Source organism: Rattus norvegicus, chromosome 2, assembly GCF_021556685.1.
Source record: "Rattus norvegicus strain SHRSP/BbbUtx chromosome 2, alternate assembly SHRSP_T2T, whole genome shotgun sequence".
In the NCBI taxonomy this organism is placed as follows: Eukaryota; Metazoa; Chordata; class Mammalia; order Rodentia; family Muridae; genus Rattus; species Rattus norvegicus.
Window position 1 is genome coordinate 187944042 of NC_141535.1, and position 26955 is coordinate 187970996.

The following is a 26955-nucleotide window of genomic DNA, read 5'->3' on the forward strand; positions in this document are numbered from 1 at the left end:
CTGGAGTCTTATAAAGCCCAACCCACAGTCGCTGGGCATCTCTCCCGGGGGCTGTGGACTGCTGGCTTTCTGTTGATACCTTAGAGATGCAGCGGCTTTTGGCTCCAGCAAGGCGGGTCCTGCAAGTGAAGAGAGTGATGCAGGAATCTTCGCTCTCACCCGCTCACCTGCTCCCCGCAGCCCAGCAGAGGTGAGTTGCATAGATCACTCTGGGACAAGCACCCTGAGAACCAGTAAAAAGCAGTCAGTGGACCTGCTGGAGAACTCACTAGAAACTTAGTCAAAACCTGGCAGGGCTTGTGTTCACTTACAAACAAGTGAGCCTCGTTTCTAGACAGTGCCTGTCATCTGTTGAGCTGGAAGTGTCTAAGCCACAGGTTCTCAACCTTCCTATCGCTGCAACCCTTTAATACAGTCCTTCAAGCTGTGGTGACCCCAGCCATAATATTATTTTCATTGCTGCTTCATATTAGTTTTGTACTGTTATAAATCATAGTGTAAATATCTGATGTGCAAGATGTATTTTAATTGTTACAAATTGACCCAAAGGGGGCAGGACACACAGGTTGAGAACCATTTAAGCCTCTGGTGCACCTGGCTTAGGCAAAGCAGCATCCTTTCCTCGGCCAGCTACAGTCTGCAGCAGACCTCAGGATCCTGCAGCTGCAGCTGTAGTTTAACTGCCTGGTTTAGTTCGCTGTGGCATGATCTAGAATGGACCAAAGAGAAGAAGCTGTGTTTCTCTGTGTTTCGGTTTTCTGAGATGAAATATAAAAATTGTGTGTATGCTTCTCACTCTGTGTGTGTGTGTGTGTGTGTGTGTGTGTGTGTGTGTGTGTGTGCAGGAGTGGATACATGTACTTGTGAAAGAAAAACACGCATGCCTTCTTTCTCTGTAAACACCCTTCAGTCTGGTCCAAGTGACTGTGGTCGCCCAGAGTTGATGGGACACATCTGGGCTTCAAGCTTCAGGCTCCCAGCTTCCTGGGTATTATTTTTTCTCTTTTGCTCTCTGTCCAATGAGCTCAGAGTCCTGAGGCTTCCTTTCCACTTATACCCACGAATACTGAATTTTTAGGAAAACACTTTGCTATTGTTTCCTCCCTTGCCTGCTCTCCTGGAAGCCTGGGTATAGGTGTGTGTGTGTGGGGGGGAAGGGGCAGTGCCCTTTAACCTCCTGATTTTCTTCATAGCTCCACCGCCATCTCCTCTTTCCCACCCTTTACAAAACCACTGAATTTCATTTGAAGGTTCAGGCTTCGATTCTAGCTTGCTTCCTCTCTATTTATGAGGAAGCTGTGGACATGGTTTACTTATTTCATGGCTGGACAAGGGTGACCAGTCCCCAGTACCCCCCCCCTTTTGAGACAGTTCCTTTATGTCTTGGCTGATCTAGAACTCATGATGTTGACCAGGTTGGCCTTGAACTCATAAAGATCCACCAGCCTCTGCCTCCAGAACTCTGGGAATAATCCTAGTAGAGGTATGTACCACCACGCCTGGCCCAAACCTTCCGATGCAACAGTAGGCCACTGCCCAAGAGGCAAGCCTCCATCCTCACAACTCGGACTTCTTTGGTTCATGCTCTTGAATTCTTGCTCACATTTCCTGTCTGGTGCCCTCAGGGTTAACCCCAGTGCTCGCTGCCTGAACTACTAAAGTTCCTTATAGGTCACCTGTGTTCTCAAGCAGTGGTTCTCAACCTTCCCGATGATGAGACCCTCAATGCAGTTCCTCATGGTGTGCTGACCCCCAACCATAACTTCATTGCTACTTGGTAACTGCAGTTTTTTTTTTTACTGTTATGAACTATAACGTGAATATCTGATATACAACCCTCAAAGACATCAAGACCCACAGGTTGAGAACTGTTGCTTTAGGGTTCTACCTCTGTAATGCAATCCACATCTGCTTTCAGTCCACCCCAGACTCACCATCTGCTTCCCTGCCCTGATATTAAGTATCCAGGACTCAGTGTTTCTCACCTTAAATCTCCCTGCTCCCTGCACACTCTCCTCAGTGAAGGTTCCCTACCTTGCTCATGCATCCCCACCATGGCCACGGCCCCTTCACCCCCCTCCAGTCCTTCAGCAACAGAAAACTACTCATCTGTCAGTCAAGATTGATCTGGGGGTGGGGGTGGGGGTGGGGTGAGATGGCTCAGTGGTTAAGAGCACTGACTGCTCTTCCAAAGGTCCTGAGTTCAAATTGCAACAACCACATGGTGGCTCTCAGCCATCTGTAATGGGATCCGATGCCCTCTTCTGGTGTGTCTGAAGACAGCTACAGGGTACTTATATATAATAAATAAGTAAATCTTTAAAAAAAATTTGACCTCAGGGGCTGGCGAGATGGCTCATTGGGTAAAGGTGCTTGCTGCCAAGCCTGAGGACTTAAGTTCAACACCCAGAGTGTACACGGTAGAAGGAGAGAAATTTGTCTTCTAGTTGCTATGGCACATGTGCCTCTCAACAACATTTTTTTTTTAAAAATGAAAACAAATAAAGAAGTCTGACCTTAAATTCAGCCTCTCCCATGAGGCCCTCCTTATCCATCCATCCCAGAGATTGTCTGCTTCCTTTGAACTCAATGATTTTGCCTGTCTCTCTTTCATGGTATAACCTCCTCCCTCACCAGTCTTTGTAGTTGGGGTATGTGTGTGCTCATTTCTTTCCTCACCCACTAAGGATGTTGACAGCCTTGCCTTCTTTTCTTTGAAACTCCTTCACACAACAACACCCTTCTCTGCTTGCTGCCCAGCACGGGGCTGTTAGCCTTGAACCCACAGGGAAGCAGGCAGGATGATATGAAGTGATTAAGGCCATGGTGCAGATTCTTGAGCTTCACAGCAAGAGCAGGGTTTAAATCAAATGCAGTGGTCACCGCTTAGAGGGAGCACAGGATGAGAAAGGCACTCTCAACAAGTGCCCAAGCACCATCCAAGCCTGAGTGCTTCTGGAAGCCTTTGTCTTTAAGGTACTTGTCTTTAAGGCTCTGAAACCCACACCCAGAAAATCTCTACCAAGACAATAAGGAGAGTTACAGGCTCTCGAACTTTCTCCCTGAATCTTGCCATTCTGTATGGGAAGACAGGGAGGAGTCAGTCCAGAAGAGGCAGGAAAATGAACCTGCAAGGGAAGTTGCCACGCTGGCACCTCCAACATGAGCTAACCATTAGCCCTTGGTCCCAGGGACTCTCCCCCATAAATATTTGAAAGGACAAACTCCACTTATTTGGAAGGCACCAAATAAATAAATTCCTGCCCTCTCTCATAGAGACAATGAGCCCAAATCGTTCTGCTTTGGTATCTGGGATAATAGGATTCACTCTTGTCTCCCAGGGCTCCTTAAAAGTGACTTTCCTGGTGAGAGAACTGGGGGCCCTAGAGATACAAATCAGGAGAAGCACTCAATACAAGCCACAGCCTCTGTGCTACAGAGAGGGCTTGGAAAGCCAGGAGTCCAAGGCACCAACTAGATGGAGTATTTCTAAAACAACAACTGCTGGGGAGTTCCTGAGTCATCTCTCCACCAGTGTTTATCGTGAGGAAAGATTCAGATGCCTGCCCATGGGCACCTCTAGGAGAGGGACTTGCAGCTAGGAGGTGAAAGTGCAGACCTTCACCAGAGGAGCTGAGAGTCTGAAGTGAAAGAAGGTGGAAAGAGAGAAATTCTCTTTTCTCTCCTCTACTGACCGCCATTTTCTGCATTGAGAACAGCACTTTCTGTCCTTTGTGCTCCTACAGGTTGGCCTGCTCCACTGCCTAAGGAGCTATAAAAGGCTTGTCGCTCTATTCTATGGTGAGGCCACCTTGCGTGAGGAGTGTCCGATGAATATTGAGAGTCTCAAATCAGAAGAAAGCAGGCAGACGGAAGACAGGGGAAAACCTCCTTCCAAAGGAGAAAAAGAACCTGGGCATGTTGGGTGCACGTTTGCAATCTCAGAAGATTGAGAGTTCAAGGCCAACTTAGGCTAACACAGTGAGCCTTTGTCTCGAAACAAGACAAATACAGCAATAAGTGGGGGAAAGATCGGTTTGTTCTTGTTTAGTATCAAGAAGGGAGAGGGGAAGATAATTAGAAGTCCACTGTAAAATGAGTCGAGGTTTCTAAATGTTCTGAGGGCTTGTAGAAAGAAAGAATTCAGAGACTAACAAAGGGATGGAGCAGGTAGCAGAGCTAGCCCGCAGAAGGGGCTTGCTCCATTCTGCAGGGAGTGTTCTATTTTGAAGGGACAGACACAGTAACTGTTATAGCGAGGGTGTGACATTTAAAAGCACATTTACGTCATGCAATGACCAGATCAGGGCAACTGGCTTATTTACCCTTACAGACCTTTACCATCTCTGTGGAGGGGAGGGGGCATTCAAAACCATCCCCGTTTGCTACTTTAAAATACTCAATTAATTGTTGTCGATCATAATGGTCCTGCTGTGTCACAAGGCATTGAAAGCTACTTTTCCTGGTTGTGGATGTGGGTCAGTGTGGTTGCCTCAAATGTCCTCAGTTTGTGTCCTACGTTCATCCATAGTGTGATGGAAACCAAGCCAAACCAAACCTTACTTCTCCCCTGCAGTTGTATTCCTACACACATCCTCTCTCCTCCCACACACATCCTCTCTCCATCTTTCCCCTTACTCCCTTTCAAGGCTCTTATATCACTATCGTCTACTGCTTTAAGATCTTAGCTACCACCCGTGAGCAAGAACGTGCAGTCTGTGTCTTCCTGTGCTCTAGCATATGTCTTATCCATGTTGCTACAATGATAAAATGTAATCTTCATGGCTAAATAATGTCCCATCGGGCACATATGTCACAGTTTGTCTACACACTGGTCGGCCAGTGAGCACAAAGGATTCTCTGTCACGGTTATTGTAAAGAATGCCACAGTAAGTACAAGATGTCTGATCAGGTTAGTTCCTTTGGGTGTGTACCCAGCACTGGGATTCATGAATCATATGGTAGTTCTGCTCTGGATTTTGCTGGTATTGCTGTACTGTTTCCATGTGCCTGTATCGATTCTCATCCCCATCATCTCTATGTGAAAGGTTTTCCTTCTACCATGTGTGTTACTGAGATCGACATGGGTTATCAGGGTTGGCAGCAAGAACGCAGGTCATCAGAGTAAAAGTGCCTTTCCCACTGAGCCTCTCTCCAGCCTTTAGCTTCCTTTCTTTGCAGCCTCCCTGCATTTGGCATTTATGTACTCATAAACCCATCCTTACTGTGGTGAAGCCGCTTCTCTTTTTTTTTTTTTTTTTTCTTTTTTTCGGAGCTGGGAACCGAACCCAGGGCCTTGCGTTTGCTAGGCAAGCGCTCTACCACTGAGCTAAATCCCCAGCCCGTGAAGCCGCTTCTCGTACCTCTGCTCTGCATCTCCCCACTGATGTGTGTCTTTCAGTGTTCTTAATTTGTTTGTCCTCTCCTGAAAAAAAATGCTGATTCAGGCATTGGCCTATTTTAAAGCAGAAATATTTGGACTTTTGTTGCTAAGTTGTTTCAGTCCCTGATATATTCTGAGAGTTGTGTCCTTCAAGTGAACAGACTGGGAATATTTTCTCTCACTGGAGGTTGCCACTTTATTCTTGCATCATTCCCGTTGCTGTTCAGAAGCATTTTTAGTTTTAAATAATCTTTGTTTTGGGGGTTCCTAAAAAGTGTTTGAAGGGCTAGTGATATGGGTCAGTGGGTAAAGGCGCTTGCCGCTAAGTCTCATGGCCTGAGTTCAATTCCCAGTACTCATATTTTGGAAAGAGGACAGACACCCACAGTTAACCTTTGATGTTCACACGCATGCTGTTGCATTCACATCATATATGTTTACATATTCACGCATATAAGGGGATATGTAAACAAATAAATAAACAGAAGTTAATATAAAAGAAGGGAATCCAACGTGGAGGATCATGAACTCCAGGTTGACCTAAGCTCCAAGTGAATTCCGATGCAGGCTACATAGTAAAATCACATCTCAATCAAATCAAAATAAGATGAATCTCTGCCAAAATCAACATGTGTCCTGCATATTTATCTTCTAGTAGAGTCATGATTATAAACCCTGCATTTGAGTACTTCACTATTTTGCCTTGATTTTTGTAGATTAAAAGAGGGAGTCCAGATTCTACTGTATGTGAATACCTAGTTCTCAGCACCACTCTTTGCAAAAGTTCGTTTCTTCAAAGGGTATTCTCGATCCCTTTGCAATGTATAAGTCAGCTCATAAGGATTTACAAGTAAGTTGACTGACTATGATAGTGCGAGTTTAATTCTGAGTTCTGTGTCCTGCTGTGTTGCTCTGTGTGTGTGCGTGCGTGTGTGTGTGTGGTGTGTGTGTGTGTGTTTGTGTGTGTATGTCTCTGTGTGTGTCTGTGTGTGCGTGTATGTGTGTGTGTCTGTGTGTGTATGTCTGTGTGTGTGTCTGTGTGTGTGCATGTGTGTGTGCGTGTGTGTGTATGTCTGTGTGTGTGCATGTGTGTGTATGTCTGTGTGTGTGTCTGTTTGTGTGTGTGCATGTGTGTGTATGTCTGTGTGTGTATGTCTGTGTGCGTGTGTGTGTGTATGTCTGTGTGTGTGTGCATGTGTGTGTTTGTCTGTGTGTGTCTGTGTGTGTGTCTGTGTGTGTGTGCGTGTGTGTGTGGTGTGTGTGTGTCTGTGTGTGTATGTCTGTTTGTGTGCATGTGTGTGTGTGCGTGTGTATGTCTGTGTGTGTGTGCATGTGTGTGTTTGTCTGTGTGTGTATGTCTTTGTGCGTGTGTGTGTGTATGTATGTCTGTGCGCATGTGTGTGTGTGTGTGTGGTGTGTGTGCGTGTGTGTGCATGTGTGCGTGTATGTCTGTGTGTGCATGTGTGTGTATGTCTGTGTGTGTGCATGTGTGTGTGCGTGTGTGTGTATGTCTGTGTGTGTGTGCATGTGTGTGTATGTCTGTGTGTGTATGTCTGTGTGTGTGTCTGTGTGTGTGCGTGTGTGTGTGCATGTGTGTGTGTGTATGTCTGTGTGTGTGCATGTGTGTGTATGTCTGTGTGTGTATGTCTGTGTGTGTGTACATGTGTGTGTTTGTCTGTGTGTGTATGTGTGTGTGTGTGTCTGTGTGTGTGTGTGCGTGTGTGTGTGTGCGTGTGTGTCTGTGTGTATATGTCTGTTTGTGTGTGTGCATGTGTGTGTGTCTGTGTGTGTGTGCGTGTGTGTGCGTGTCTTCCTCCATCTCTCTCACCCTCTGTGTTGAGACAGAAGCTTTCATTGAACATGGAGCTTTCTGATTGGCTAGACTAGTGGGCAGCCAGCCCCAGTGCTGCTCCTTTATCCCACATACCAGGATGTTTCTTGATTAATTAAGCTAAAGGCCTATCAACTTGCTTTTCCGTTTCAAATATTACTTGTTTCATTGTTCCTTTCATTGTTTCATTCTCTACTCTGTTTATTTCTGCTCTGCTGCCTGTTCTTTCCTTCCCTCTGCACCTTTGACTTGGTTCTTTCCCAGGTCCTTGAGTTGCATCATTAAGTTGTTGACTCACAAGCTGTTGGATGTAGGCATGTTGCCGTAAGCTCCCTTCTAAGTGTCGTTTTTGCTATAGCTCATAGGTCTTGTATGTAACCATTTCATTGACATTAAGGTGGTTGTCCAGAAAAAGTAGCTGTTAGGTGGGAACGTGCTGACAACCTCTGTTCAACTCGCTCGGCCTATAGTGCAGATGAACTGTACTGTTCACTTGTTGACTTTGTCTCAACGATCTGTCTGTGGATGGAAGCGACGGTGGTGAAGTCCCCAGCTATTACTGTATTAGAATCCATTTTTCCAGCATATCTGTGGTCTTTCTTCACATAGTTCATGCTCCTATACTGAGTGTACATATGTAATTGTAATTATTTCCTCTTGTTGAATTGATCCATCTAGCATTGGACAACTTTCTACATCTCTTTCTACAGATTTTATTTATAGTAGTACAGATGCTCCTGCTTGCTTTGGGGCTCTACTTCTGTATCTTTTTCCATCACTGTTGGTGTATGTGTGTCTTCAGTGGTGAAGTGAGTTTATTGTAGAAAGTGTATCACCAGGACTTGGTTTTAGTGCATTCAGCTAATCTGTACCTTTTAACTGAGAGGTTGAAGTTGACTTTCTTTCTATTACATGCTTTGCTGGTCATTTATATGACCTGTGCTCCTTCTTCTTTTTGTTCATTGCTGTGATTTGGTGGTTTTCTATTCCGATAGGTTTCTCTTTCTCCTCTTCTGGACATCTGCTAGAGGTCTACTAAGTTCTACATTTCCAGATGTTTTTATAATGTAGTTATCTTCTGTCACCTCACTGTAGAATTCCTATACACATTTTCCAGATGTAATTTGTTGATGATAAATTCCTTGCTTTTTCTTATTTTGGAAAGACATTATTGGTTTGTCATCTCAGAAGGTAGCTTTGCTGGGTATAATATTTTCGGTTGGCAATTTTTTTCTTTCAGAACGTATACTATATCGCCCTGTTCTCTACTGTCCTATATGATTTCTGCTGGGAACTCTACCATTGGTCTAATGAAAAGTTCCTTATCTATAACTTGATATATTTCTTTTTTTTTCTTTTCTTTTTTTTCGGAGCTGGGGACCGAACCCAGGGCCTTGCGCTTGCTAGGCAAGCGCTCTACCACTGAGCTAACTCCCCAACCCCAACTTGATATATTTCTTTTGTTGGTTTTTTTTTTTTTGGAATTAATTTCTAGCTTGAACTTTTTCATTTATTATTTATTTGTTTATTTGTTTGTTTATTTATTTATTTATTTATTTATTTATTTATTTATTTATTGTGTGCATATATATGTGCATATTTACATATGTGTCTGTGCCACAGTGTGTGGGCAGAGGTCAGAGAACAGTGTGTAGGAGTTGTTTTTTTTTTCAGTATGTAGATCTTAGTTATTGAATTCATGCCAATGGGTTGAAAGCATGTATGCCTACTTTCTGAGCCATCTCACCAGGCCTGTCTTGTACTTTTAACAGGCTGTAGTATGTCAAGAGACTCTTTCTTGGTTGGATATAGAATTTGTTGAGGTTCTTGGGCATAGATATCTGTCACAAGAATTTTAAAGTTTTTGACTATGTTTTCTATGCTTTTCTCATCTGTTCTCCTGAAATACACATAGTGTGACACCTTAACTCAATTGTGCTTCTGAGTAAGTCTCATAGATTTTCTTCATGCACTTCCATTTTTTTGTTTTAACTTTTTTACATTGGGTTATTTTGAAAAAGCATGTCTTCTTTATGCCCAGACGCTATATTTTTGCCTACTCACAGCTATTTTTATGACATGTATTATGTCCTTTAACTTCAAAAATTTTGCTTATTTCTTTTAGGATCTCTTCTCTGCTCAATTTCTCATTCACATCATATGTTATTTCCTCATTTCATTGAACTGTCTGCTTGCAATTTTTTTTATAATTTCAAACACTTCTTTAAAATAATTATTTTGAATTCTTTTTCAGGCTATTCACTGATTTCCTTTCCTTTGGTGTATGTGTTTGGGGTGGGGTGGGTCTGTTGCTAGAGCGTTTCTTTAGAGATGCCATATTAGCATGTTTTTCATGTATTTAATGACCCTACATTGACATGTGTGCATTTGGAGGGGGTCACTTTCTCTCTTCCAGTTTAATAGACTTTTCTTTTAATAGTTAAAGCCTTTCACAACATGATCTGTCACACACTATTGATTGGATAGACTGCATTGGGTTGGTGTTCTAGTGTGTAGTCTTTCTGTAGTTCTCTAGCTCTCATCAGTGTTGGTGATGTCTTAGTGGCTTAGAATATAGGAGTTGCAGGATTATACATGGCTTTTCATGTATCTCTCTTAGGCAAGGCAAAATTGCTAGCATTATGGGTACAGTGGTTTGAGGATGAATGTACTTATCAGTTTCTATAGATAATATGGGAACAAGGTCACCCATGGGCCAAGGTATGCATGGCTCCTCAGTAGAGATGATGCTGTCTATATCTGAAGCTTGCATGGGGGCTGAGTGTAGGCAAGCATAGATGTGGTACCTACAATAGAGGGAAGGTCATGGATGACACTGTAGGCTCAAGAAGAAGCCGTTACTCTGCCTCTCAGAGACTTGGTTGAGTGACTTTCTGAGGTAAGCATATCAACTAATTCTGGAGGCTGCAGAAGGATGTCCAGGGCCACTTAGAGTTTCAGAGATGGCTTCTGTGGGCTAAGCTACTCAGGATAGAAGCCTTAGTGGGCAAGCTATGCAGGTATGGCTGCTTATTATCTGCTTTTCATGTTTCTTGGGATGTAGAAAATGGGTCTTCTTCAGATCAAATTGTTCAACATAACCCAGATGCTTTCTAGAGGTGTAAGAATGCAAGCAGAGACATCTATATATGCCACAGAAGTGGATTGGCTAAGCCGATAGAAGCAGTTACCTGGTTTCTTGCTTCATAGACCTTAAGATGGGCAGAGTCTCGAAATGGCCCTATGAAGCAGAGTAGAGTGAGAAAGGCACAGCATGGACTAAGCTCCTCTTTAGGGCAATCTGGTGGTGTAGTAAATAGGTAGTTACCCAAACTCAGGAGCTATGAAGGCTGTAGACACTCCATCAGCAAGCAGCATGGTATAAGAGAGGACTACTGGTTACCTTTTGCCTGCTGAGCAAACTCCTCTTGGTTCAGATGGTCTTGAGAAATAGGATGGCAGGAGGATAGATGCTAGTCCCTTCTTTCTAAAGTCATTACATGTTTCCATTCTTCAATATTTTTTCCACATCCCACTTTACTCCATGCAAACATGCTGGTGAAATAGCTATTGTTTTCCCTGTTACAGAGGAAAGAAAACCAGACACTGCTCATCGGCTATCTTCTGACATCACCTTCTCAGTAGAAATATTAATTTATTTAGTTTATGATAAACTATTTCTATTGTAACTTCTAGGGCCATCAATAAAAAGCAGAGAAGAAATATACATATATATATAATATTTATTTAATTGAAAAGAATTCAGGAAAGAGGAAATAACATATGAGAGACCATATAAACAAGTAAAAAAATAAATGATGGATTTCATCGCAACTCTACCAGTAATTACAATAAATATAAACAGACTAAATACTCTAATTAAAATACCACTATTGTCAGGCTTTTAAGTTTTTTTCAAAGACTTTAATATATAAAACTTATAAATGATAAATGTTGCCAGATGTGATAGTCCACACCTGCTGTCTCAGTGTTCTATTGCTGGGAAGAGGCACCATGACAGACTCTTAAAAGACAAAGCTTTAATTTGGACTGGATTACAGTTTTGGAGCTTTAGTCCATCATCATGGTGGTGATCGTGGCAGCACATAGGCAAACACAATGCTAGAGACGTAGCTGAGAGTTTTACACCTGGATCTGCAGGCATCAGGAAAAGAGAGACTGGGACTGCCTTGGGCTTTTGAAATCCCAAAGACCACCCCCAGTGGCATACTTCCTTCAACAAGGTCACACCTACTTCAACAAAGCCACACCTTCTAACCCCTCACAAGCAGTGCCACTCCTCGCAACCAAGTATTTAAATATATGAGTCTATGGTGGCCATTCTTATTCTGGTCCACCACCCCTGCAATCCCAATACTCAGGAGAGAAGTTAGGAGAACTCAGAATTCAAAGCTACCAGAGTAAAATAAGAGATCCTAACTAAAAAACAAATAAAAAACAACAATAAAAGACACATAGGTAAACAAAAATACCATAACAGAAGCAATATAGACAAGAAGTATTCATTTTAGTTCACAGTTCTAGAGTTCAGTTTACCGTGGTGGGGAGGTCAGGGTGACAGGAGCTTGAGGCGGTCAGGAGTCAGAGGACAATGAATAGTCATGGTCAGCTAGCTTCTTACTCTTTATACAGTGCAAGCCCAAGCCCAAGCCCAAGGAAAAGTACACCACCCCTCCAGGATAGTCCTCTGTATCTCAATTAAACCTTTCAAGATAATCCTTGCTAGGCCAGCATGCCCAGAAGCTAACCTAATCTCAAAGATCCCTCATACATGTGCGCAGGGGCTTGTCTCCCAGGTGATTCCAGACCCTAGCAAATTGACAATCAACACTAATATTACACTTGAAAGTCTAGTCAGACTACCATGCAAAGAGTGTACTATACAATATGTGTATAGCTATGTTGTTAGGAAAGGTACACTTTATGATGGGTAAAAGGGATAAAAAGGTCAATTCAACAGCTATAAGTACTAAATTTTTCCTCACTTGATTACATACCTTTACAGCATACTAAAACATAAACGTAATTGCCACATTATTATTATTTTGTTTTGATTTGTTTTTGAGGTAACTGTCAAAAGGCCATTAGTAGGTTTACAGCTGTTATTTTAACCACAGGTTTTCTACAATCCCTCCTGCTCCCCTGGCCAAAACTGATACATGGCCAAAAGATGTGGGCATCCTTGCCCTGGAGGTCTACTTTCCAGCCCAATATGTGGACCAAACTGACCTGGAGAAGTTCAACAATGTGGAAGCAGGGAAGTACACAGTGGGCTTGGGCCAGACCCGTATGGGCTTCTGTTCGGTCCAGGAGGACATCAACTCCCTGTGCCTCACAGTGGTGCAGAGGCTGATGGAACGCACAAAGCTGCCATGGGATGCCGTAGGCCGCCTGGAAGTGGGCACGGAAACCATCATTGACAAGTCCAAGGCTGTCAAGACAGTGCTCATGGAGCTCTTCCAGGATTCAGGCAACACTGACATCGAGGGCATAGATACCACCAACGCCTGCTATGGTGGCACTGCCTCCCTCTTCAACGCTGCCAACTGGATGGAGTCCAGCTACTGGGATGGTATGTTTCCAGGACATTACAGAAGTGTGATTCTTAGGGTAGAAGCTGAAGACTGTGCTTTGCTTCTCAGCAATTTATGCTGGGAAGAGAAAGGCAATTTATTCATACAGTTGCTCCTATAACCCAATAAAAACAGTGATAGTAGCCATGAAGATAGTCACAGCTTTATGCAGCCACTCGGGTAGCATGTTCATGTGGCTGTTCATTTATTCTGGACAATATCCTGTGGCGTGAGTTCTGTGTCTGACTGTAGATGAGGAGGTGAAATAGACAATGTCTTGCTGCTTTAGTTACTCATCTTGCAGCTGTGACAAAACCACTGGCAAGACCAACTTAAGGAAGGAAGGAAGGGTTCTTGTTGGCTCACGGTTTGAAGGTGCACAGTTCATCATGACTGCAGGAGCTAGAGACATCTAGTCACAGGGCATCCCCAGTCAGGAAGTAGTCTAGAACCCCAGCCTAGGGGATGATGTCATACACTTTTAGACTGTCTCTTCTACTTTAGTTAGCCTAAACAAGAAACTCCCCCATGACATGCTATGTTTGTTTCCATGGTGGTAATACATCCCATCAAGGTGACAAGAGTAAATACCATGGTGAGTGTAGAGGTAAATCTCCAAACAAAATCCAACATGTCTCTCTGTACTTAGTTCTCTTAATCACTGTCTTAGTTAGTGTCTTACTGCTGTGAACAGACACCATGACCAACATGAGTTTTATAAAGGACAACATTTAATTGGGGCTGGCTTGTAGGTTCAGAGGTTCAGTCCATTATCATCAAGGCCAGAGCATGGCAGCATCGCAGCATCCAGACAGACATGGTGCAGGAGGAGCTGAGTTCTACATCTTCACCTGAAGGAAGCCAGGAACAGACTGAGCATCCTCAGGCAGCTAGCAGGAGGGTCTCCAAGCCCACCCCCACAGTGACACACTTCCTCCCACAAGGCCACACCTTCTAATAATGCCACTTCCTGGGCCAAGCATATGCAAACCATCAAAATCACCTTCTGGGTCTCTGAGATCGAGACGTATGTTGACAAGTTTCTGTGGTAAGGGGTGGACACTGGTCAAAGTGGGCTGAGAGAAGCACAGGAGGGCACCATGAACTGATTATCTTCTTCTACAGTACCTGTTACTGAGACGTCGACTTTAACATATTAACATTGCTTTGTATCGTCCTTACATCCTTCCCCAGAGCTGCCCTGGAGGGATACCTCCTGTTCTGAGAGAAGGCAAAGTCCAAGAGAAAGGTGTGAGCATTAGATACCTAATCTCACTCGGTAATGCACCTGGCTTAGCCATTGTTCTATTGCTGTGAAGAGCGCACCAAGAGATCTCGGCAACTCTTACAAAGGAAAGCATTCAGTAGGGGATGGCTTACAGCTTCAGAGGTTTAGTCCAGTATCAGCATAGCAAGAAGCATGGTGCCATGCAGGTAGTTATGGTGCTGGAGAAGGAGCTGAGGGTTCTACATCCAGATCCATAGGCAGTAGGAAGAGAGCCATACTGGGGCTGGCTTGGACTTTTGAAGTCTCAAATCCCAGACCAGTGACACACTTCCTTCAACATGACCACATCTCCTAATCCTTTCAACTACTGCCTCCCTCAGGTGAGTAAGCATTCAAATACATGAGCCTCTGGGGGACATTCTCATTAACGTGCCACATTAATCTCCTGGAGCCTGAGTTCTTGTTTACTTTCAGACCTTGACTGTCTCTGTATTTACTGAGCTTGAAACTAGGCCAAAATAGCCTTAAAAACCACAGTGGATACCAATTACAAAATTAATTTTAAGGTTCTAGTGTTGGCCATGGATCTTAGGGGATATATAGTCTAATATTCTTTGCTTTAAGTAAGGAGACCAGGGCTGCAGAGATGGCTCAGTGGTTAAAGTCCTTGCAGAGCAAGCTTGGGGACTCGGGGATCCCAGAATCCAAGCTGAAGCTGGGTGGGTATGGAGACCCACCTGTAATCCCAGTGCTTGGGAAATGGAGACCAGGATCCTTTGGGACAGCTGATTAACTCATCTAACAAAGATGGTAAGCTTCAGGGTCAGTGAGAGACCTTGCCTTACTATGTAAGGTAGACAGTAATCTAGGAGGAGGCCAGCATCAAGCAATCGTAAGCCTCCACATGGAGGCAGAATGTGAACACCAGTACACATACATGCACTTCCACACATTCAAACATGTGTACACACATCAATGCATACACATGTGTGTGCACACACACACATACACACACGCACGGAGACGCGAGTGCACTTGCACACTGGCACAAAAGCAAGAGACTAAACAATAAAAAAAATGAAGGGGCTGGCAGGTCAACTCATACAGTAAAGGTACATGCTGCCAAGCCTGAGTTAGGACCCCAGAACTTCTGGGGTGGAAGGAGAGAACTGACTCTAACAAGCTATGCTCTTGATTTGCACAAGACATTCATACATGAAGAAAAATAGATCTTTGAAATACTTTATTTTGAAAATAACAATGTAAGGAGGGGGATCACTAGGAGTGTAGCTCCGTGGGAGAGTGCTTACCTCACAAGCTCAAGGACTTGGTTCATTTGCCAAAACACAGAGGAGAGGATCTCACCAATATCTGCTATAGGGTCCTGTGGTTAGGATTTGGTCAGAATAGGGTTTAAATTTAAAGTCCGTATCCAATAGATCGGTGGTGTCCAAACTTCCTGGTGCTGCAACACTTTAATATGGTGCCCCATGATGTGGTGACCCCCACCATAAAGTTGTTCTTGTTGCCACGTCATACATGTAATTTTGCTACTGTTACGAGCATAATGTAAATATATGCTGTGCAGGATATCTGTTTTGCAACCACCAGTCGTTTGATCCCCAAAGGGGTTGCAACCCTCGGCTGAGAACCACTGCAGTAGGTGAATGTTCTAGGTAAGCTGCTCAGAGGCAGCATCTTCAGCCACACATGTTGGCACAGCTGCCTACCTCTCTGGCACAGTGAGGGATTACTTGAGGATAATGAGTATTTAGTTTGTGTTTAAATGTCAATTTATTTCCCGATGCATTGTCCTTCTTTAGAAGATATTTGAAGATATAGGTGCTGTAGATTGGTTGGTGCAAACTTAAATCATTTCCACAAGTACCAGCTAACAAAGTTTTAAGTGACTTTAGAAAGGGAGTTTAGGCCAGCCCTGGCGGTACAAACCTGCTATCGTGTCACTTGCGGATGAAGGAGGATTTTGAGTTAGAAGCCAATCTGGGTTATGTAATGAGACTCTGTCTCAAAAACACTAAAACAGGCCTGGAGAATGACTTAGCAGTTAAGAGCACTTGTTCTTGCAGAGGACCCTGGTTCAGTTCCCAGTGCCCACATGGCGGCTCTCAACTGCCCATAACCCCAGTTCCAGAGGATTGAACCCCTTCTAATGATCTTTGTGGGGACCAGGTACATACATGGTGCCGATACATGCATGCAGTCAACACACTTATACATACAGACTAAAATAAATGAGTATAAAAAGTAAAATGTAAATCCTAAAATCAGAAACAAAGAAAGTTTTGAAAAGATAAGTAATCCTGGGGGTCGGCAATATGGCTTAGTGGGTAAAGGTGCTTGCCACCAAGCCTGATGATCTCAGCTCCATCACCAGAACCCATGTGGTAGACACCTGACTCCCACATGTGTTGCACAGTCTTGTGTATATGCAAACACACATGCGCTGATAAAAAACACATGAAAAAAATCAATGTAATTTATTCACATGATTCTGAGTGAATAGCTAGACTGTGGGAACTCCTAGCATTGAATTTATATTTCAAATACAAATGGATCATGGGTTTCACTAGAGTTTATGTGTAATTTTTTTTTATTTTATCTTATTTTTCAGTCTTGTTCCATCTAGTTCCGGTATGTAAAACTGTGCTCAGCACACAGTAGGCCCTCACTCTGGGTTTGGCAGTGAGGTCATGACTAATTGTCTTGTCTGTCTTGGCAGGTCGCTATGCCCTGGTGGTCTGTGGTGATATCGCAGTCTACCCAAGTGGTAACGCCCGCCCCACAGGTGGTGCCGGGGCTGTGGCAATGCTGATTGGGCCCAAGGCCCCGCTAGTCCTGGAACAAGGTTTGTAATAAACATTCCCAAGAGGCTGTGTGCTCTGCAGTCATGTCATAGATTCTGCTCCCAAACTGTCATGCGCACTACTCGGGGCTGGGGGATGGTGGTGCTTGCCTCTGAAAGTCTGGCTAGGGAGTAGCTGCCCAGGGGGAAGAGAGAAGCCAGGACTGGTGGTTTGATCATGCACTGGGATAATGGTGCATGGAATAGGTGTGGCAAATGCAGGTTAGAAACCCTAGGGAGTCCGGGCTGAGCTAACTGTGAAAGAAGAAACCCGGACATAAAGTGAAGCTTGGAGAATTCTAGTCTAGATTGTGAGAAGCCCACAAAGGTGTGGAGAGAGAAATATACATCTCACTTCTGTAAAACCAATACTCTGGGGCCAGTGGTGATGGTACTTGGGAGGCAGAGGCAGGTGGATCTCTGTGAGTTTGAGGCCAGACTGGTCTACAGGGTAAGTTCCAGGACAGCCAGGGCTACACAGAGAGACCCTGTCTCTGTGTAACAAAAATGAAAAACAAAACAATAGTAGAAAAATATTAACACCACTAATAAAATTAAATAAATAACTAATATTCCTCGACTCCTTTTGACTAGGGGAGGGTACTGAAAAGGCTCAGACTTGGGCGTAGGTGACAGAGCAGAACCAGGAATCTCCCCTCCATTCTGCCCGAGGCAGCCTAAGTGACACAGTGTCTGGAGCCTTCTGTGTGTCTTTCCAGGGCTGAGGGGAACCCACATGGAGAACGCCTATGACTTCTACAAACCAAACTTGGCCTCAGAGTATCCACTGGTGGATGGGAAGCTGTCTATCCAGTGCTACCTGCGGGCCTTGGACCGATGCTATGCAGCTTACCGCAGGAAAATCCAGAATCAGTGGAAGCAAGGTCTGCTGGGGCCGGGAGGGCAGGAAGTGGGGCTCTGTTCACATGGGCAGGAGTCTTCCTTTCCCTCTCCCTGTAGGGAACGCTTAGTAATGCCTAAGCAATGAATGAGAGAATGTATAATGGGATGAATGAGGGAGCCCTGGGTGTGTGTGTGCTGGAGGCAGGAACTATCTCTCTGGGAAGCCAGCCCCTTGGCAGCCTTGAGTCTGGGAGGGTGGACCTCAGGTGTCACATTGTCTCTTCTTTTCTAGCTGGAAACAACCAGCCTTTCACCCTCGATGACGTGCAATATATGATCTTCCACACACCCTTTTGCAAGATGGTCCAGAAATCCCTAGCTCGGCTGATGTTCAATGACTTCCTGTCATCTAGCAGTGACAAGCAGAACAACTTATACAAGGGTCTAGAGGCCTTCAAGTGGGTCTTCTTTAAGAGGAAGGGGGCTTAGGTTGGTGGAGGGTGGGCCAGGGGAGGGCTGCCTCACACCTTGGATGTAGACTTCCCTGCTAGAAGCAGATGGCTAATCCCCGACACAGCAGAAAGGATGCTAAGCCATTCTTTCAACAGAGGGATGGGATGAGATGGGACGGCCAGACCTGCATGGGGCTCTCTGGGTACTAGGTGAGGAAAGGAAGGTAAAAAGGAAGAACAAACAGTATGCAGGGTGTGCGATACGATTTTGCTGGGGTCCTGCTCCAGCGGGTTCAAGGGTCCTGGGGACATAAACGTGGCGGTGGCGTAAATGAAGAAAATGATTTCCAGTTTGCTGTTAAGCAGATGGTCTGAACAGCTTAAACCTCTCTGTATTTCATTTCAAGGTCATAAAGCAAACAAGTTCAGTTTTATTTCCTCACACGTGTTCCATGAAGGTGGACAGTAATTCCCTGAATGTTTTCCATAAGGTTCTTTCTCATACACTTCATTTTCCCTAGGCAGATATTTAATCTTATGACTCATAATTAAACACATCTCTGTGACCACTGGGGTTTGCATGCTGGACCTCACACACCTAGCTGGTAGCCATCACACCAGATTTTACATTTTTTATCTGAATCTATTCTGTCCATGTTTCTGTCCTGTACAGCCATAGCTAAGATGAGGAGATTTAATCTGTTGGCATGAGAGCTGGCTGACTCTTGGCCGACCTCTTTTATTCTCTCAAGGGCTGGTACCTAGACGGTTGAGTTCCTTGGATTCTGAACTTACGTCTTCATAAGTTCAAGTTTAGGTGAATTCCTTAACATCCCTAATCTAGTCTTGCAAGAGCTGCTTTCTGAGTCAGAGTGAGCTATGTGCTTTTCTGAGACTAATTAGGTGCCTCCAGAAACTGTATAATATCTATTTTGTTCTTCTTAAAACTTGTTTTCTGGGTTTTTAATTGCTTCAGATATCATCTCAATTTCATCATGTATTCTCAGTAAATCCACCTGGGGATCATAAAGAGATTTTTATTATGCCATTGCCATATACATTACAGACAAAGTGAAAGAGAAGGCTGCCAAGAGCACACTTAGGATTGTCCTAGAGGAAAGAGATCTTCCCATGGCCAGTCCCAGGAAAACAGCCATGGCTGCAGATTCTGTCATGCAGGTCCTTGCTAGGTGTAAAGGGGGTTCTCCTTTGGGGCTTCCCACAAGGAAAGCCGTTCACAAAGCACACAAATGACGTTCCCTGCAGCAGAACCATGGTTCCACCGTGATTTGATTTTCAGTTTTCCAATGGACTGCGAAATGTAGCTAGATGCCACAACAGGAGTGTGTGTAAACACTTTCTCAGAATGACAGGACTGTCACTTTGAGCTCTTCAAGTGTTTGAGTATTGTAATTTTTAAAACCACACTGCAGAATGTTCTCTCCAGAAGCACTCTCCTGCCTCATCCCCAGCCTTCTCTTGTCAACTCTCATGTGAACACCTTGCTCTGCCTCACAGGGGTCTAAAGCTGGAAGAAACCTACACCAACAAGGATGTTGACAAGGCTCTGCTGAAGGCCTCCCTGGACATGTTCAACAAGAAAACCAAGGCCTCCCTTTACCTCTCCACAAACAATGGGAACATGTACACCTCGTCCCTCTACGGGTGCCTGGCCTCACTTCTCTCCCAGTGAGTACTGCCCTTGGCCTACCTGCTGTTCCCCATCATGAGCTGACAGGGCCAACCATGTTTGGCTCCTGTTATCATCTAAACCTTCGGTTTGTTGAGAGGTAGACTTTTACAGTAAAGGAAGAAAGGATTCATATGAATATTACAACTTGTTTCAGAGGTGGTTGGGGACAGGTTTGCTAGCTGGGTCAAGCTTCTCCAGTGTGAGTATATATGTTGGGAAAAGTGCAAGATCCACCCAGACAGAGAGAAAACAGAACTTGTGGGCATATTTTTATCTTGTCTATTTAACATCTCTATATTTAATACAGTGTGAGGGATTTTATGGGCTGGCTTTTGATCCTATAATGGGGTTCAACCTATTCACCACGTATCTTGAAAAATACGTCCCAAACCTGTATGATCCTTACTTTCCTTGTCTTTAAAATATTTATATAACAATGTGTAACCCATCTTTTACTAATTTGTGGTTTCTTCTTTCTTCTACCTATCTTTTTTTCACGCTTTCAGTCCTTTAACACTAGACAGGAGAGGAAAACGGATAGAAAGGAAAGTGGGTGATGTCATTAGTAGACTACTCCCTGCTGATTAGGAACACAGAGTTTTCAGGGCAAGTTTGATCTCTGCTGTCAGGATATCTAACATCTTGTTTCTTCTTTGTGCATGTCTACTTAACAAACTAGGACCAACAGCAACTCACCAACAACCAACAGCTCACTCTGCCTTTTGTGGCCTTTGCATTCAATACCCTCTGAAAAGTCCCCAGAATTGCAAATGTTACACAGTCACAGAAAATGTTTGCCACTGGCAAAATCACGCACTTGCTAGAGCAAATTACAGTCAGCTGCTGCGGACAGTCTGAAGCAGCCCCATGTCCCACACCTGGGATTAAAATGAAAACATATTCTTATATTCCTGTGATAGTTTAAGAAATAAAAATGCCAAAAATGTCACTACAACAATATCTGCTTTTCTACAGTTTTTTTTAAACTTGGTAATTTCATGTAGTATAAAGTATGTCTACCCTCTATCACCCATTGCAGCGCCTCCTGGACCACCATTTAGCTACCTCTTCTTCTTTTTTAAATAGCCCATGAGTTCAATTAGTACTTCCTATGGCACAAGAGTATAGGGACATCCACTGGAGCAGAGCATCCTACCAGGGGCCATACCCCTGAAGAAGTAGTCAGTTGACTCCCTTCCCTCTTTAGCCATCAACTACAAACAGCTTCCACTTAAGGGTGAGTCATCAGAAGCTTTTTCTCTACCCATGCAGGAAGGTTGATTGGCTTGACCTTATGCGGGGAACCATGCTGCTGGGAGTTCATGAGTGCAAAGACCCTGCCCTGTCCAGGAGACACTGTTTTCTGTCCACCTGGTTTCTGTCTCACAATCACTCTTCCCTCTCGTCTGTGATGTTCCCTGAACCTTGGGTGGGGGTGTGTGACATAGATGTAGTCTCATCTGTGCAATAGTGACACAAATGATATTGGAGTGACCACATCTTTCTAATTGGATTAAGGCCAGATCTGTAGAAGGGAACTAATGCCTGGCATTGTAAACCCGCCCAAGGACACATGGGTAGGTCATGGGCCCTAGAGGAGAAACTACTGTCACCTTGCTAAACAGACACAGCATCAAACTGCTCTCCAAACATATAAACATCTTTATACTCATAGGTTAGTACAGCTCACCCCTGATCAGAGAAGCTTTCCCCCCAAGTGGATAGTGATCAAAGCAGTGATTAACCACTGGTCAGAATACAGAGAATAATTGGCTATGGAATGTTTTCATGAAAATTGCCTTACAAATTATAGTGCTCAGAACATGCTCAGCTGCTCTCTATTAATGGTTACTGATTTTCCCATGTTGTGGTGTTTATAAGGAAATACTAATATTATATAGAAAAGACACTTATAGGTGGACTTGATCAAATTACTGGTGGGGGATGCTCGGAAACTTGTGTCATAGGTACAGATGTCAGGCAAATGCCTGCAATCCCAGAACTGTGGTGGCTGAGGTAGAGGGACAGCAGAATTCAAGGCCATCCCGAGCTACCTGGGTACATCACATACACATGCACATGCGCACACTCATTCACACACATGCGCACACACAAAAGCTGAACCACTGTGGCTAACTTGGGAGCCCTGAGGGTGAGTCCGCTGGCTTCGCCTCCTGACTACACCTGAAAGCATCTTCCCTCACAGTTCTGCCTTCATGTTTTGGGCTGCGTTTGGTCTCCTTTTGGCAAAACTTCTTACTTCTGGTCCCTTGTCTGGATTCCACCTATCTTTGAATTCTATCAAAGTGAAGAGTGCATGAGGCACATTTCTAGTTACATAAGGTGGGAAGGGGTGAGATTAGACTAACACATAGGAGATTTATCGGAAATACAGAATGTGATGCTGATGTGGCTTTTTCCCTCACCGGCAGCCACTCTGCCCAAGAATTGGCCGGCTCCAGGATTGGAGCCTTCTCCTACGGCTCAGGCTTAGCAGCAAGTTTCTTCTCATTTCGAGTGTCCAAGGACGCTTCCCCAGGTGAGTGTCATCTCATATCAGCTACTCCTGAACAAGGGGCATTAAGCTAAAGAAGCCACCTTGGGCTTCATCTCGGCTGAGGTAGCTGTCTTGACAGAGCTAGGTAGTGATTAAGAGCAAAGAAAACTCCTGCATTATGGGGCCTGTACTGTGGAACCAGGAGAAGCTGGTCCCAAGCAGGCGTGGGATCAAATCCAACCCCAGAAATCTTGTTTCAAGAGCATAAGGGACTACTCCTTCCCTCTCCTGGGCCTGCATGCTCCTGCATGTCCCAAAGCATATAGTCCCCAGTGCCCCACCAGAGGAGATCAGCTGGGTTAAACTTCCCTTTTCCTTATAAGGTTATGTCCAGCAAGCACCTGGAATTCCTCTTCAGGCAAATAAGGCATCCCTAGTGCCTTAGCCCTGGCCACTGTTATACCCCTTTTTGTCCCCTCCCCAAACCTCTACACACTCCTCAAAGGTTTAAATTGCCTGTCTCTTAAAACACCTGTGGCCTGAAGTTACCCACTGCCTTCCTGCCTCCCACTTCCTCCTCTCAGGATCTACTGGTCATAGGGAAGGGTGAGGAAAAGTGGGAACCCAAGTGGCACTGCCTAAGGTCATGCATGTGAGTACATCCCCAGCTGTAGCAGAGGTAGATGCAAGGAAATCAGTTAGACAAGGCAAGAGGTAATAGTTTGGTTCAGCTACCTAGAGAGAAGTGGGTGCATCTGAGATATCCAGTATCTGTTGACTGTGTAATGACTACTGTGACCAAGACTACGTATCGAAGTACTGTGTGGGGTCAGCCTCCAGACCCTGACTGCCTATTAGCACCAGTGATAATGACCGCAGGAAGGCTTAACACTCTTGCTTTTGCTTCCCAGGTTCCCCTCTGGAGAAGCTGGTGTCTAGTGTGTCAGATCTGCCCAAACGTCTAGACTCCCGGAGACGCATGTCCCCTGAGGAATTCACAGAAATAATGAATCAGAGAGAGCAATTTTACCACAAGGGTAAGAAGGGGACAAGAAGAAAGAAGAAAGCAATTTACCTTGGATTCCATGCCTGTACCTTGGAGCCAGGGATTCATCAGATATTGAGACTATAATGGGCCAAGGTCACAATTTTTACGAGATGATTGAGAGAAGTGCTTATGAGACAAGAGCTTGACCAACTGAGCCATCTCCACAGTCCCTCATATAGTACAAGTTCTAACAGCTAGGCAGGCCTAAGTACCAGACCCAAGATGGTCCTTCTTCTATACAGTGTATTACAGGTGATTTACAGCCCCAGGCTGTTGTGGTAAATATTAAATCTGGTGGCCCTTTTAACCTGTGCTAGCACCGGCACGGCACCTGTAGGGCCATGTGGCATTGCCAGGTATCTTTATCTTAGCGACTCCATGCTGCCCCCAAGTACTCTCTGACCCAGGTGGTCCGAGGGCCGTTCCCACATAGCACTTTGCCACATTGGTTTCTAGAGTCAGTTCCGGCACTGGTGAGCCATATGGAATAACCATAATTTATCTCTGATTAGTATCTCTCATGGTGGCTCTCTGCTAGCTGTGAACTCTCTGGTTCCAGCTACCCGGTAAAATCAGGGCTCTAGAAGTCCAGCATGGAGTGGCCTATCGCAGCTCCCTGACACAGACTCTGCCAACACTCCCAACACCCACCCCCTGGCGTTAAAGTATAAACTCCCAACTGCCCGGTGAAATCAAAACTCAATAAACTAACTCAACAATCAGATTTATATGTTAAATTTTCAATCCACAATACATCCACACAATAAACTCACAACCAATTGATAAAGATATAAACCGCCCACCTAGATAAGATAAATTGACCTATAGAAATCCATCCCTTAAGAAATATTCATAACAACCTGTATCTATGTAGAGATACATGGCCTCTCCCTCATTTATGTCTGCCTTTCTCCCTCTCCTTCTAAAACCCCTGTTCCCGCCTCCCTTCCTTCTCGTCCAGTGACAGACCTCATTTTATCCTGTGTCTGTCTTTACCTGCATAACGACATCAACCTACACCAGGCAGGGCAGCAGGAGTCCTCCTCTTGAGTCTGTAGGCATTCTTATTACCGAGTTCTTCAGTGCACACCCATGCCACCCTTAGTAACCCCTGCTTCTCTTCCTTTGTCCCACAGTGAACTTCTCTCCCCCTGGTGACACAAGCAACCTCTTCCCAGGCACTTGGTACCTTGAACGAGTGGATGAGATGCACCGCAGAAAATATGCCCGGCGTCCCGTCTAAGGAGGCCAGTGAGTTTACAGGGTTGGGTTAGGGTACAAAGGCCTGGGGTCTTCCTCTGGGGGCGGGGCAGATGTGGTTCTGAGTCTGTAGTCATGTCAGATGAGACCATAGCTTAGAACATGCTCATGGGGGAGTTACAAACTATGAGCTCCAGAACAGGAATGGGAGGGCTTTTCTGTCTTAGAGATCTGGACTGTAAGAGTTAGACTTCTTCGTGTATTGAGTCTCCTGGAAGCTTGAGGGACGCTAAAGCTGAACCCACAGGAGGAAGCGGAGCGGCAGAAACTGTGGCACATTGATCCAAACACAATGAGCTTGGTGACAAAGATCGGTAGCTGGAGTGCCCTGTATTCGGGAGCTGGAAGGCAGTTCCTAAGGCGCTGGGTGGTTTGAGTGCCTGCGCTGGAGGGAGCTGTAGGGTGGGCAGTGGCCAGGTGACAATTCTCATGTCACAAAATTCCCCTCGGGGAGAGGCAGTTAAGCTTGGGAAATTAGTCAGGATGAGGGTAGGGAGAGAAGAAGAGGGTTTGGAGGGAGGAGACATGGAAGGATTCCTTACGACACGTCTTTAAGGAAAATCAAGGGCTGACGAGTGTGAGCCTGTAGTTTCTGAGTGTGGGTGTCTGCTGTGGCACGTCTGTCCCGTAGATAAGCACACCAGAAGTGCAGGGAGCAATTTCAGTCCCCAAAGCCCACAGAGTCCCCATGCTTTTGTAGTCAGTGAATGAGGAAGGACAAAAAGGTATAGCTGTGGCAGGGCACAGACAGGAAGGAAAGATGTCCACCAAGGACAGGCACAGGCAGAATAGCCAGGGCACTCACTAACCACTGTCCCCGACCAATGGGACAGCCTCAGCCACCTGGGCCTCTTTGTGAGTCTGCTCAAGTGCTGGAGACAAGATGTTAGGGATGAGGCAGAGCCAAGGATGTGGTACGAGGGCGGGAAGGTCCGGGTCAGAGGAGACTTGCTGGAAATATGGTTCTTAGGGGTAGGTTAGGGGCAAAGAAGGGGACTTTAAGTCCATTGAGTCACAGGATGCAGAGAGATGATAGGTTGGGTGATGGCTCACACCTGTGTACACAATACTTAGAAAGCTGAGGCAGGAGAATCACATTTGAGGCCAGCCTGGGTTATATAGTGAGTTCTAGACTAGCCCGGAGTACAGAGACAAAAGCAAAGCAAACGAAAAAACAGACAAGAGAGAAAATAGATGTTTGAAAGACAGATTTCCAGTTCCAGCCCTGTCTTTCCTGAGATCCCGACAGCATCATGCCACGAACAGGGAACAGGGCTCTGAGCTGTTCTCACTGAACCTAGAGCACCAAGGCTGAAGGTGACAAGCAGTGCTAAGGCTGATAATACAGTAGTCTATGGAGCTACTGCTTCAGCCAGCCCGCCTGCTCTCTGAGCACCAGCAGAGCCTGGGACAGGGTCCTGCCCATCTTGGCTCCTTTAACACTGGGTGATTGGCTCCCCTGGCATGGAAATTCAGAGCCAGGAAGGCAGTGAGGGTACCAAAGTCTCATAGAACTGGGGGGCTGTTAAGCATAGCTATGTCTCTGGCAAGGAGTAAGACCTGGGGGCTGGGGAGCCCAGGGCAAGGGATGATTGAAATCTGTTTCTCCTCTCTACAGATCCATACAACCATTCCCCGGGGAAAGAATGTGAGCAGAGCCGTTACCCAAACGGCTTCCACTTAAAATTCCACCCACAGCAGTGAACGGTGAATAGACACAGCGACCCCATAGGATCTGCTCTGCGGTGAAGGGCCTCCCTCTGTGGATCCTGGGTGACCCTCCCTGAAGCAGTGAGCACCACAGGTTCTGCTGTGGACCAGAGCCCCCCTGTGGAGAGGGAGAAAGAAAGGGGAGCCGCTGACCTGCAGGGATACAGACCTTCCCCACAGCCTGGCAGCCGCCCGTTTGTTGCAGCTTATTATCAGACTGTGGGCTATCATAGTTCATGCTCGTTTCTTAAAGTTTCCCGAGAATTTCTAAAATTTTGTATCTAAACTTTTAATATGGCGATTAAAAGGAGAGAAGGAATGACTTGTATTTTCTAGAAGGCAAGACCTACTCAGAGGGCCGGGCCCTCACCTCACCCCTTAATTCTCCACAGTTCCGACCAGTTCTGCCAAGCGATGTGGCAGATACAAGGCGAATGATGACAGTGACACAGAGCACCCCACTGCTTACTTCTCTGTCCTACAGAAACCGTATCCGGGCAGGGCCAGCAGGGGCTTAGAAGATCAACGCCCCCTTGACATAGGTGGCCAGTGT

At 45.2% G+C, this 26955-nt stretch overlaps 1 protein-coding gene across 2 annotated transcripts; it reads left to right on the forward strand.

The window, feature by feature from the left end:
* Positions 1-37: 37 nt before the first annotated feature.
* Hmgcs2 (3-hydroxy-3-methylglutaryl-CoA synthase 2) lies at positions 38-26724 on the forward strand. 2 transcript variants are annotated; one of them, XM_087616044.1, is made up of 10 exons: positions 38-190; positions 12353-12807; positions 16777-16902; positions 17619-17783; positions 18035-18200; positions 19713-19883; positions 22320-22426; positions 23296-23421; positions 24569-24679; positions 26311-26721. In XM_087616044.1, exons 1-9 carry the CDS (start codon positions 87-89, stop codon positions 24673-24675), a joined length of 1527 nt encoding a protein of 508 aa, XP_087472170.1. In that variant the 5' UTR covers positions 38-86; the 3' UTR covers positions 24676-24679; positions 26311-26721.
* The last annotated feature ends 231 nt before the right edge of the window (positions 26725-26955 follow it).

What these genes read in the sequence shown, in the direction of transcription:
- Hmgcs2 (XM_087616044.1), top strand. Translation starts at nt 87, where the DNA reads ATGCAGCGGCTTTTGGCTCCAGCAAGGCGGGTCCTGCAAGTGAAGAGA. An exon ending in CCAGAATCAGTGGAAGCAAG is followed by an intron (nt 17,784 to 18,034) that starts GTCTGCTGGGGC and finishes CTTCTTTTCTAG; the next exon opens with CTGGAAACAACCAGCCTTTC. An exon ending in CTGGCCTCACTTCTCTCCCA is followed by an intron (nt 19,884 to 22,319) that starts GTGAGTACTGCC and finishes CCTCACCGGCAG; the next exon opens with CCACTCTGCCCAAGAATTGG.